This window comes from Convolutriloba macropyga, chromosome 14 (genome assembly GCF_964194025.1).
Source record: "Convolutriloba macropyga chromosome 14, txConMacr16.3, whole genome shotgun sequence".
Lineage (NCBI taxonomy): Eukaryota > Metazoa > Xenacoelomorpha > Acoela > Convolutidae > Convolutriloba > Convolutriloba macropyga.
In genome coordinates this window covers 34760813-34775059 of record NC_134481.1, presented here as the reverse complement: position 1 = coordinate 34775059, position 14247 = coordinate 34760813, and the positions used below count along the sequence as shown (strand labels likewise).

Here is a 14247-nt window from a genome sequence, read left to right as displayed (position 1 = left end):
ATTTGTTCAAATTTGTATCCGATTGGGTTTGGGAAAATTTGAGGATATTGAAATTAGAACGCTAATAACTCGCATTGTAAACTGAGTATTGCAAATAAATTTTTAATGCAAAATTTTTTTGGACCGCGTTACATGTGTTTCAGCAATATGGTTGAAAAATTTCGCGTTCAGCTTTTTTCTTACTTTTGTTATTTTTTGTCTAACTTTGTGAGCCTGCTTGTCTTGCACAGCCCTCCCGTACTTAACGCCAAGTCAATATCAGTACTGGGCAAGTCTAATTCCAAGTCTAGATATCAGTACTGATTCAGAGCTATGATCATAACACATTTAAGACTTGTCAGACTTGGCAAGTCTTAATACAAGTGCGAAAATAAAGTTACGTACGGGGATCGAACCTATGCTCTCCATCTCCTAAGGTCTTTGTCCTTGTTACTGCGCCACCCTGACTGTTGAAACAATGTCTTTTACGCTGTTCTAATACACTTGAAAGAAGCAAATTTCAAGCGAGAAAGCGAGCAAATTATATTACATGGGAGACTTGCATTTACAATTGCCCAGTACTGATTAACACTTGGAGTTCGGTACGGGCTAGCATTTTTCAGCGCAAATCAGAAGGACTTAGAGTTTAAATTTTTTAATAAAATGAGCGAATTCTCCATTTTCATGATGATTGGATAATCCTCGGCCCTGGTAACATTTAAAATTAAGGACCTTGGAACATATATAACTAGGTTTTTACAAGCTCTTAATCGTATCTGAGCTATTTTTGCGGTCAATTCTTTGTACATTTTTTGCGTTCGATTGGAACGCTAATCATTACAGACTTGTTCACGGAGTAGCAGTTTTGTCTCGATTCTGTAAGTCCGGTAAACCATGTAGAAGTCAATTAATTCAGTTCAGCAGAATGCGAGAATTTGAAGTTCTGATGCCCGATGCCGACTTGAAACACGAGAACTCTAAAAATTCGTTCACATATGCGTCGTGAACAGGAAAATTTTGACTCCCCACAATTTGAAATTCGAGATTCATTCTACCCTCTAGCTAATTGCACTTAAGTTGCATCAAAAGTTGTCATTCAAAATGATGTTGAAATCTCTAGTCTTTGGACTGATGATAGTTTGGTTCATAGCAATCAAGCCTGTAGACACGTCGCCATCCGCACCACGTTAGTATTGACGGTATTGTTGTTGTTCGTACAAATCTGCTGTTTATATAACTGGTATTTTACCTTTACTGTTACGGTAAATTTACCTTAAGGTCAAGGTACGTTTACCCAAACAGTAAAGGTAATTTCGTTCAGCTAACGTAAAGTTACAGTAAATTACAGGTATTTTACTTTAAACGATAAGGTAAAAAAGTTTAAATAATTTTTGAGGGAAGTTAGGATCAAGTTGCAGTTTTTTGTTGGGTAGTGAGGCCTCAACATCAGGGGAAGGTTCAGGTACGTTCCCGAGTCGAGGTTTATGGGAGAATTTCTGTAAGAAATGCGGTGATTGCGGTGAATGCGATGAAAAAAATTTCACCGCATTTCTTCCAAAAATTACGGCAAAGTTCACCGCATTTCTAACAAAAATTCACCGCATGGACTTTTCTGGAAAATTATTGTAAGAAATGCGGTGAATGCAGTGAATGCGGTAATGAAAAATCACCACATTTCACCGCATTTCTATCAAAAATTCACCGCGAAATTCACAGCATTTCTTAAAAAAATTCACCGCATCTGTTTTACAACGTTTACATAAATTCACATAAATATCTGAGAATTAAGTGTCCGAGCAGAGGGCGCAGTGGAATAAGAAGTTGAATACATGAAGGAAGTAAGATGTTCGAACCCGTGCATAGAAGAGTCTTTTTTGTAAGAATACCCAGAGCGCGGTGAAAATAAATAATTCACCGCGATTCACCGCAAAAAGATGAAAGAAATATGCGGTGCAAATTATCATTTTTCACCGAATTTCTTACAAAAATTCACCGCCAGACCTCGACCCGGATTGTGGAAAGGCAGAATCTGAAAGTATTAGGTACCTTAAATTTATTCAGTGTTTGCCAACGCTGCTTTTCAACTTCTGAAGACTAATGCGTAGAAAAAATGATTAAAATGGAGCAAGATTCAAGGAACTCAAAATAATACGCTTTTCTGGCTAGTATTTTTTACTACATGGAATTTAAATTATACACTATTGAGCCTGAAAATGGATCCAATTTCAGGAGGAAACACCTTTTGGTATTCGACTCCTGCTTACACCAACTCACCAGACACCAGTGGACATGGAGAATCTGATGGAGAAACTGAGGATATCTATACAGAAGAGTCACACGCGGTATATGGTTATGTTTTATCTACTAAATACGCCATGAAGAACTTTGCAATTTTATTGAGCCGACAAAAGATTCTCGGAGTGCAATAAAAAAGATGGTTTTTCCTGTTGTTTTAATTACCACTTTTTGGTTATAATTTTAGATCAAGATGGTAGGATTTGAATTTAGTTTTACCACTATGACAATGCACGTTAAACTGCAATGCTCTGGGTTGACTGCTCCCCTATTCAGGACCTGGAATTATGAAAAGACATTAATTCCAGGTGGGAAGGGGGGTAAATATTGAATTAAATTACCCGGTTAAGGACCCGAGCTAAATTCGAGGCTAACTCTTTTAATAAGTCCAGCCAAGTTCTTTTCATGGGTCTTTTCATATGAATTTTGGGCCAGGCAGAGTCTTTTCATAATCAAATTTATTACTTAAATTACGCTCATTTTTGATAGAATGTCATTTCTTCTAAATCGCGAGCCGGGTCGAGGTTTGGGCAAAAAATAATGTTAGATTAGCGGCGAATAGCGGTCAAAAAAATTTCCACCTCAAACCGCTCTGGTGAATTTTTGTAAGATTTGCGGTTTTAAGCGATGAAAATTTTTTTCACCGCATTCACAGGTTTTCTTACAAAAAAGAAACAACCGTACGTGGGTTCGAACCTCTCACCTCCTACATGTCAACAACTTCTTATTCCACTCCGCCATCTGTCACTTACTCTTGCATTGATATTTCCTGTTTATCATTATGATAAGAGTTGAATTTAGCGGTTTATATTTGTGAAACTTGCAATTTTGAAGTGAATTTTTTTCACCGCATCCTGGTAGCGCTTAAATTCTTTTGACCACATCCTGGTAGCGCTGAAATTTTTTTTCATCGCTTTCTACTGGTAGTGGTGAAACTTTTCTTTCTCCGGTTAAAAGATTTTTAGAGGTGAAATTTTTGTTTATAAAAATTTTTCACCGCTTAAAAGTTTTTTTTCACTGCATTCATTGCATCGAGCGCAAATCATACACTTTTGCTTCACATTCATCGCAAATCTTACATCTTTTAGCGATTTTAAGTGAGTCCTCGGCCCGGGAAAAGATGAAGGAACATGCATGCTGACTACGTTATAAGCGATAGTAAGCAAATCCTATTTAAAATTTTTATTTTTCCATAGGCACGTTTTACTGACCAGCCAAATTCCGGAAGACGTTTTATTGATTAGCTAAAGTTGAGGATGGTTGTTTTAGTTCAAGCCAAATTGGAGAACAAGGCAAAGTCCAGACAAATTCTTTTCATATTGAATATCTGTCGAAGACAGTCTTTTTATGCTCCTAATTGGTCAACGGTCTTTAATAGTTCAAAGTCACGTTTAGGGTTTCAACTCACATGTCACAGCATATGAAGTTCCATGCTGGCTTGGTAAAATTTGTGCACATATGCTGAAAAGCCTCTTTGAAAGCTTCTTTGCAATAGATTGTGCAACTAATGCTGTCTGAACTCGTGTATAAATAGACGAAAGCAACGTGTATTTCTATAAACAACCTTCCACAAGAAATTCCGTACTGAACTCCATTTTGAAATAAATAATCGACTTTCAAAACCTCGAATCAAATTTGGTATTTTTGAAAAATCAAATGTAGGCTCGCCAGGAAACTATTAAATTCAAAATGTTCTTTACATTGTAATAACTTTTCTTGCAGGAAGACAAGAACAGCAAATTGTTTCACCTCTTTTCAGCCTCGATAGATTTTTATTCTCGGCTCAGTTTTCGTCCATCTTCCCCAAACAAATTTGGTTGCAAAAATTTATGGCTGTTAAACCAGAGCTAAATTGATATTGCAAACTGTTGGAAATTTTAACTCTAAAAAAATGTTGCCAGGACCAACTGACAATGTTTGAGAATGTCAGAAATCACTTACCGAATGATTTCTTTTTACCTCTAAGTTGCCTCCGCCCCGTATGGCTTAGCATTTTACATAAAATGTAAGAGCTAAATTTTCCTCATGTGATAAAAATTGCTACAAAGGTAAACTTGATTGCGAGATTCAATAGGAGTGCACTTAATAATCTGGAATAATTAATTTGACTACTAGTTGTGCCAAGTCCACCCTGGTACGCAGAATGTCAATTAAATTTAGTTTTTTTTGAGTTTTTTCGCTTAGAATATTTGATTTGAATTTTTATGATAATGCAAGTTGGGTTTGATAAAGCCTGAAATCAGTAGTTTGTTGAAATCAACGACGCGGCTAAAGAGAAATGACTACTCTAACCTCCCATTTGCTTTAATACATCTCTCCATTTTTTGTAAAAATTGTAATTTTTGAGTTTTTGGTGTCTACCTAACAAAACAGAATTTTTTTGCGGAACTAAAATTGCTTTTAAGTAAAAATGAACCGTGCTTTTTGTTTCAAAGGAATGATTGTGCCGAGAAAAGAAGTAATGCGACGTCATCCAAAATTGCAATATGTCTGCTGTTGCTAACGATTGTTTTGCTATAAGTTCCATGTGGTAAAACTTTTTTTTGCATAATTGATTGTATTACACGTACAATCACACAAATTCTCAGCTATGCGCAAAAATAATAACCTGTTTCTTGTTTCGTAATAGCAACGCTGAAAGACATTAAACTGATCTTGTCGGGAAAAAAAACTTCCAAAAAATTTGGTCTATAACACAACTTTTTGTGAAAAAAACACGACTTTTAAGTAATCGAAGCAGGCCGAAACAGAATCTCTTAATTTAACAATTTATCTGCCAAGGTTATGTGGCGTTGGGAAAATTTGGCGTCTCTTCTATTTTTTATCTTTGAATTTCAATGTTAAACATAGCATCAAATGACCAGCTATGCTAATCTCAGATTTCATTTATAGTTTGTTTGAAAAATCGGTTTTAATTTAGAATAAGACCTGAACAAAACAGGGGTCAAATTGGGTTCGAAACAAGTCACTGAAAATAACAAATTTTATAAACTCTGAAGACTGTTGAAAATATGTTGTGATTTTATAACAATTATGGGAGGCATGAACGCCTAAGTAGAGGCATGAACGCCTACGAGCACCTGGAGGCATGAATACCTAGAGCATCTATTTTTTTTATAATAATGTGTTGTTTTCTCTTCGGATAAACATTTTCAACCCAAATTATGATTTTTTTGTTCGTGATAATTATTGCGAAATATCTTTGAAGATCTCTTTTCAAAATACTTAGTGACTACTAAGCTTGTCACTCTTGTGCAGAGAAACCGAATTATATCTCATTTTTACCAAAAGAAGCGCGGTACCTGAGCTTCATTAGCAGAAAACTAATTAACAATCAAATGTAGTTGTTCTTACTTTACTTTATCGCATTGTGATTGGCTTTGTCTCAAAAGTTCTATTTGGTCACATAAATTAGTCGGTGATTCACAAGTGTATTTCGGTACGTGACAAACACAGCGCAATGATCAACATAGTTGCGCAATTTTAGCTTTGTAACTAAATATAAGCTTGTACTCTTAAAAATGGGAGTCAACCTCAAAAAAAATGCTAAATTGTCAGAAACGCTCAGCAATATCAGAAGTCAATAATTAACGAGAGGTAAAAAAAACTTTTTTCATTGAGACGTGACTCTTCTAAGCATTGATGGGGTGGGTGCATACCGGTACCGAATCAAAGCCCTTTTAAAGCGTTTTACCGACCAGTTCGAAGGATTCAAAAGGAATAAGACGGGTCCACTTTTACAATGTATTATGATACAGAAATGGAAACCACCTAAAAAGGGAGTTAACTTTCTCAAAAAATAGGCACCGGTAGACGCATGAAATGGAATTTTGAACCAGGAACATTACTCTACCTCTTTGGATTCATCCGAATTCGTTCCCATAACATCGAATTAACTTCTCATCATTTTTCAGACCACTGCATTTCTGTCAAAAACAACTTCAGAGGAGCCAGATGTAGTGGTGATGTCACAGCTAGAAGAGGACTTCAAAGTGGTTGGAATTGACAGGGAAGCCAGATCCAGCGTCAAGTGCGGTAGTTGTGAGTGCTCTCCGAGTTCCAATGGCGTAATAGAAGTTACCCAATGTCAAGTTGGCAAGAGTGGATATGTTGAGATAGTTGGAATTGACAGTCAGGTGGCTGACATGGCCAAAGTCTTCAGTGATCCAAATTTGAAGCAGCATGGATTCTTGATTAAAGATACCACAATCAAAACAGTAAGAGGTTTACCGGGTGGAAAGACTATCAAAAGATTGATCCTCGAATATAATGTGAATTTGCATTTGGAGAAGATGAAACCACGTGTTAAATTTGAAACATTTGAACTTCGAACAAAAGCACTCAAATCTTTCGAACAAAATGCGTATCGAGCTGTCAACTTGATAATTTCAAATATAATGCCATCAAAGATGGAAGATTTTGCAGACACCAATATCTGGAAATCGATCACAATGTTCATCCAGACTTTGCATTTCGAGGGCGAAGCATCTGAATTTATGCCGATTGACTCCGCGCAAGATCTTGTTAACTTGACAATGAAAAACGTTTGGTCAACCAATCATGAGCTGATTCCGGACAATTTTTTGAAAAAGTCAGAAAGAATTCAAAATATCATCATGGAAAACTCATTGCAAGCTACACTGCCCCAGAACTTTGTCAGCAAGAGTACATCTTTACATATATCCTTTACATTGGATCCCAGCAATGTTAAACAACATTCATTCGATGTGAAAGAAGGAGTGAAGTCACTGAATGGCCAAGTTTTATCAGATGAGCAAAAACGAATTCTTACAGATAAGTCCCCTAAGGAGAAGTGTGCTGTATTTTGCACAGGGTCGGACTGCAAAACGAGCACAATAGTATTGAAATTGAACTGCGCAATTTGTGTGCGAAATAAGGTTGACAAAGATGAAAAAATGGAACAAGATCAGATATGTGACTACAGACAGCCCACCATTGACTCTACTTCCACCACACTCGCACCACACACTGTGAGCATTCACTAAAAAGTGGAAATTTTGAACCAAGAAAAATTTACGGTGATCTTCGTAGTTAATTTCATGTAGATTCTCAGAACTATTTTGCCTCATTAATTCTAAATGCATAAAGAACATTTAAGAGGTGGTATGAATATATTTTATATAATTGTTTTTCCAATTTAATTGCTCTTTTTCAGGCATCCAAGGACTACGAATACTACATCGATTATTGGCCCAATGAGGGAAGCGACTACCTCGATATTCCCTTCGGTCGCGATGAGTTGTGAGACACTAAAGTGATGCAGAAGGCTGTTGTGAAAGGACCCGCACCACAACTGGGGCCAAAACTTCTAAAGCGAGCTCTCGCTTTGACATTACCCCATTCACCAAAAGAGTGAGCAAGAATTGTTGTCGATGGAATCGCAAAAGCGTGCTTGAATTACTTGCTCGCCAGTTTTATATTCCATATCTCTACTGTGCCAGATTCCAGCAGATTGCCAAATTTTCTTTGATGGAAAGCCATATTTTAAAACTTTCTAAATTTGTGATAGCTATAAGTTCTGTTAATTGGATGCTCTTCTTTAATGACAACTCGGATCTCGATAAATGACACATTTTCTCAGTAAATTTATCATGATTCCCGTAACCTATGCAACCCACTCATCATATCTTACTAAAATGTCTGATCACTAATCTTGTTATTCTATCTTATAAGCACATTGGTATTGGTCGGCTTTGTTAGTCGACGGGAGAAACGGTATAGCATGCTACAAGAATAATGAAAAATTTGAACTTCATGCCCAAGATGATTTCTGTTACCAGCAAACCGTGACAATCTGATAAGCTATCCCTTCTCTTATATTTGCTTTGAAAGTTTCAACCGTTTTATTATGTGTCAATTAAACGCTTTTGAAAAAAGCTTCTCTTAGATAGCATTTGCAAACCGATGAGCTGAGAATTATTGTTTCCAGCAGAGGAAGCCCGCAAAAGGATTTAACAGATGACGCGAATTCAATCCAGCTAACACTAAATTGAATCATAGTTGTTTTTGACCTTACACCGACACAATTATCGCAACAAAATTGAAATATGAGAAAATTTGATGTTAACTGAAGAAATGCTAAAATATCTAGATAATTCTAGACAAATATCAACAAACGCAAAAACAAAAAACCCAAAAACTGCACAGCCAATCACTCAAACTCGGAGAAGCAAAACCTAAAACACTATTTACGGGCCTTGATAGTAACTCAAAATTAGAATATAGAAACTGACAATTGAATTTAACGAAGTTTTGACTACTTTAGCTGTTGCTGCTGCTAATGCTACTACTACTTCTACTACTACTACTACTACTACTACTACTACTACTACTACTACTACTACTACTACTACTACTACTACTACTACTACTACTACTACTACTACTACTACTACTACTACTACTACTACTACTACTACTACTACTACTACTACTACTACTACTACTACTACTACTACTACTACTACTACTACTACTACTACTACTACTACTACTACTACTACTACTACTACTACTACTACTACTACTACTACTACTACTACTACTACTACTACTACTACTACTACTACTACTACTACTACTACTACTACTACTACTACTACTACTACTACTACTACTACTACTACTACTACTACTACTACTACTACTACTACTACTACTACTACTACTGCTACTACTACTACTACTACTACTACTACTACTACTACTACTACTACTACTACTACTACTACTACTACTATTACTACTACTGCTACTACTACTACTACTACTACTACTACTACTACTACTACTACTACTACTACTACTACTACTACTACTACTACTACTACTACTACTACTACTACTATTACTACTACTACTACTACTACTACTACTACTACTACTACTACTACTACTACTACTACTACTACTACTACTGCTACTACTACTACTACTTCTACTACTACTACTACTACTGTTTGAACACTTAAATTCCATAAAGAAATAAAGGAACAATGACAATAAGTACAAACAAGTTAATAGAATGCATATAAGTTTGAGCTTATCTGGGTTTATTTAATCCAGGAAATGCTGTTCGACAAAACTGTTGAAGCGGGATTTAGACTCTCTTTTCGCTTTCTGTCGTAAGGTGATGTAGCTCATGTTGTTCCTTGAGCAATCTTCTTCAAGTTGATCCATGCACGTCTTGCGTTGACCCCATGGAGCTCGTTTAGCATATCGATATTTTTCTGTCGGCTCCCAGGTGAAGGCTCGGAGCGCTAGACGATCGTAATTCATCCTCAGGATATGGCCAAACCATTTCAACCGTTTAATCATTATCATTGCAGAAAGTGTCGACATACGTGATCTAGCCAGTACTTCTTCATTTGTCACCCTCTCCAGATATGAAAAACATAGTATCCTTCGCAGACAACTGTTGTGAAAACTCTCAAGTTTCCTTTGCGTTGATTTATTCATGGTCCACGTTTCAGAGCTATATAAGACCACTGATAACACGAGAGCTCTGTATAACTTGCATTTGAGGGGAATACTAAGTTGTTTGCTCTTCCAAAGCTTCTGAAAGCTCGCAAATCGCTGTCTTCCTTCCGCCAGCTTAACACTAATTTCCTTTAGGTCACCATGTTGCAAGCTCACGAAGGAACCGAGATACTTGAAAGCTTCTACATTTTCGAACTCCACTCCATCTCGATCGTGGACATTGTAGGAGAAAATGCGAGATCTTCCAGCATTTTCTCTGTGGCAGTATCGTGACTCGTGAATTCGTCGGCCTTTCACAGTTGCGAATTTCCTAGTGCACTTCTGACAAGTGAGGCTTTTCTCTAGCCCAACAAACTTTGACGCGCTGTCTTCGACCCTCTTCGAATTCTTAGACTTGCAGAATCTGGCTTCATGCACTTTGCAGCCTCTTGCAGTGTCGAAGCGACGTTTACAACCTGAACATACACAACTATCGTCATCAGAGACCGCAGATGATCTTTTATTCGGGATCTATTCAGGATGATTGACACAAAAACTTTTCCAGGTACCGAGAGCAGTGAGATTCCGCGATAGTTCCCGCACTTAGATCTTTTTCCTTTGCTTTTGTATAGCGAGACAACTTCTGCTAACTTCCAGTCTTGTGGAAGATTTTCTCCAGTCCAGCACTTGTTGACAATGTCCCAAAGCCATTCAGCGATTCCAATATGCAACTTTAGCATTTCGGCAGAAATATTGTCTGGTCCACTTGCTTTACCGTTTTTCAGTTTACGCACGGCATTTAGAACCTCATCAAACCGAATTTGACCTAGGTCTATTTCAAGACTCTCGGATGCTTCCACTATGCTCAATACAGAATTGCCGCTTGTCGTGGTTGGATTTAACAGATGCTTAAAGTGCTCGGTCCAACGTTCCAACCTTTTTTTTTGTTTTCAGAGGCTCGCCTTTGGTTGAAACTAGTTTACTTATGTGAGGACTCCACTTCCGGCATAACTGTTTTGACTCCCCAAACACTTCTTTCAGGTCAGCTTTGTCTGAGTGATCTTGTATTGTTTCACCTTTGTCTTTCAGCCACTGTCTTTTGTCAGATCTTAACGCTTTTCGTACTTCTTTGCAGCAGTTAGAGAACACTAGCACTAGCAGCGCCTCCGCGCTACTATGCTTCCTCAACTGTAACTCGGCCCGTTTCCTATTCAAAGCCAGCGTTTCAACTCTAATCCAGGGTTTGTGCACACGCTTTTCGGGGATGAGTAGTTTTGTTGCCGCTGCATTAAGAGCCGTTCGAAAATTTGCCCAAGATTGTTCTACGCCTTCAACAATATCGCTCTCATCAAGATAGCGTTTCACTTCTGCGCAGAAAGCTTCACGCGTGACTTCATCGCGCAACTTGGTAGAGCAGACTTTCGGTTGACTGCGTGGCTTATGTGCCACTACTTTGAATCGCACTTCGGCAATGACCATTTCGTGATTGGTGAGAGTGATCTTTCCCCTCCTTGTCCTAACGTTGTGCAAACAACTTCTGTGCCTCGAACTGAATAAGATATGATCTAACATCTTCTTTCGCATCTGTTGGTCAGGTGGGTTAAATGTATACCGGTGCACTAACCGGTGTCGAAACCAGGTTCCACCAATCAACAGGTCATGAGAGACACAAAAGGACAACAATTTTTCTGAGTTATCATTCTCCTCGCCCATTCCAAAGGGGCCTCGGCAAGGCATGTTGACATCTGATTGTTGACCAGGTTCCGCATTGAAGTCTCCGACGAGGCAGACTCTCTCCCTTTGTTTGAAACTGGATACCAAGCTGCTCAACTGATTCCAAAAATTGTCTTTCGCTAAGTCGTCAGCTTCATTTGTGGGCGCATAACACACAATCACAACAAGGTTTAGCTCGTCTCTGAGCTGCAAACTTCACATAAGCCATTCGCTCACTAACAGCAACTTGCTCAATTAAGCTACCGACAAGTCTTTTCGTCACTGCAATACCAACTCTTCCTTGTCTCGCTTTTGCAGTCAATAGCCAGGAGTCAGTGAGGAAGAGCTTGTGGTCGCCAAGATCTATTTCCTGCTCCTCCAGTCTCGTTTCTTGCACTCCCAGAACGTCCAACTTGTACTTCTTCAGGTCCTATTTCAGGCTTTCCAGTGAACCTGATTGAGCCAGTGTCCTGACATTGAGGGTTCCAATTCTGAGATTATTCCACGGGAGATTCTTCGCACCCCTTACCCGGGACTCGGGGCCATTTGTGTTTGAACTCATTGCATTGGGTTTTAAGGCTAATATACAACTAGTCGCGCCACCAACTAGAGGATCCTTGCCTCGTTAGCTCGGTGGAACTATGCATCTGCGCTACGGGCAGCTGCTGCACCACTTATCCCAGGGGACACCGCGGGGAGGGGAGGTTGGATTTTGCCCCCCATTACTACTACTACTACTACTACTACTACTACTACTACTACTACTACTACTACTACTACTACTACTACTACTACTACTACTACTACTACTACTACTACTACTACTACTACTACTACTACTACTACTACTACTACTACTACTACTACTACTACTACTACTACTACTACTACTACTACTACTACTACTACTACTACTACTACTACTACTACTACTACTACTACTACTACTACTACTACTACTACTACTACTACTACTACTACTACTACTACTACTACTACTACTACTACTACTACTACTACTACTACTACTACTACTACTACTACTACTACTACTACTACTACTACTACTACTACTACTACTACTACTACTACTACTACTACTACTACTACTACTACTACTACTACTACTACTACTACTACTACTACTACTACTACTACTACTACTACTACTACTACTACTACTACTACTACTACTACTACTACTACTACTACTACTACTACTACTACTACTACTACTACTACTACTACTACTACTACTACTACTACTACTACTACTACTACTGTTTCAACACTTTAATTCCAAATATGAAATAAAGGCACGGTTGGCAACAAATACAAATACAAATACAAATACAAACAAAACAAGAAGAGTTATTTGTTTGGTTATTCTGTGAAGTGCTGTACGACGAAATTGTTGAAGGCATTCTTTGACCCGGTTGCTGCTTTCTCCTGCAATCTGGTGAACGATACTTTGTTTCGTACACAGTCTCCTTCGATTTGACTCATCCACGTTTTCCGTTGCCCCCCAGGAGCGCGTCTGGCATGGGCGTATTGATCGGGCGGGTCCCAATCGAAGGCACTGCGGGCTAATCTTCCTGGTTCCATTCTCTGGATGTGACCGTACCATTTTATCCGTTTGAGCATGATCATCGTGGATAGTTGGGGCATTCGCGATCTTGACATAATTTCATCGTTCGTTGCTTTCTCCAGATATGACACACGTAGAATTCTCCGAAGACAACCACAGTGGAAACTCTCAAGTTTTCTCTCCATTAATTTCGAAAGAGTCCAAGTCTCTGAGCTGTACAGCACGGCTGATAAAACGAGTGCTTTGTACAAATTGCACTTGAGGTGCACGCTGAGCTGCTTGCTCTTCCAGAGATTTTGGAAGTTAGCAAACCGTTGTCTACCTTCTGCAAGTTTGCAATTGACTTCCTGGAGGTCTCCATGCTTGAGGCTGACATATGATCCGAGATACTTGAACGCTTCTATGTTTTCAAACTCGTTTCCGATAACATCTTGTACTTTGCAGGAAAACACGCGTGTGGCAGCTGCTTTAGGTTTGCCACAGTATCTCGATTGGTGAACTTTTCGGCCATTGACTGTTTTGAACTTCCTTTCACACTTGTCACAGGTGAGGCTCGCCTCTAGTTGCTCGAACTTTGACTTGTCGACGACATTCTTTGACGAACCGGCTTTGCAGAATCTTGTTTGGTGCACTTTGCGTCCGGTAACTGTACTGAATTGCCGCTGACAGTTCTGACATCTTAAAGACTTGATTGTACTACTACTACTACTACTACTACTACTACTACTACTACTACTACTACTACTACTACTACTACTACTACTACTACTACTACTACTACTACTACTACTACTACTACTACTACTACTACTACTACTACTACTACTACTACTACTACTACTACTACTACTACTACTACTACTACTACTACTACTACTACTACTACTACTACTACTACTACTACTACTACTACTACTACTACTACTACTACTACTACTACTACTACTACTACTACTACTACTACTACTACTACTACTACTACTACTACTACTACTACTACTACTACTACTACTACTACTACTACTACTACTACTACTACTACTACTACTACTACTACTACTACTACTACTACTACTACTACTACTACTACTACTACTACTACTACTACTACTACTACTACTACTACTACTACTACTACTACTACTACTACTACTACTACTACTACTACTACTACTACTACTACTACTACTACT

General features: G+C 38.4%; 1 protein-coding gene across 1 annotated transcript; it reads left to right on the top strand.

Annotated features, from left to right (window-relative positions):
• Nucleotides 1–1054: 1054 nt before the first annotated feature.
• LOC142353069 (uncharacterized) lies at nucleotides 1055–8070 on the top strand. Its single transcript, XM_075405263.1, has 4 exons — nucleotides 1055–1165; nucleotides 2209–2321; nucleotides 6189–7265; nucleotides 7451–8070. Exons 1-4 carry the CDS (start codon nucleotides 1081–1083, stop codon nucleotides 7538–7540), a joined length of 1365 nt encoding a protein of 454 aa, XP_075261378.1. The 5' UTR covers nucleotides 1055–1080; the 3' UTR covers nucleotides 7541–8070.
• The last annotated feature ends 6177 nt before the right edge of the window (nucleotides 8071–14247 follow it).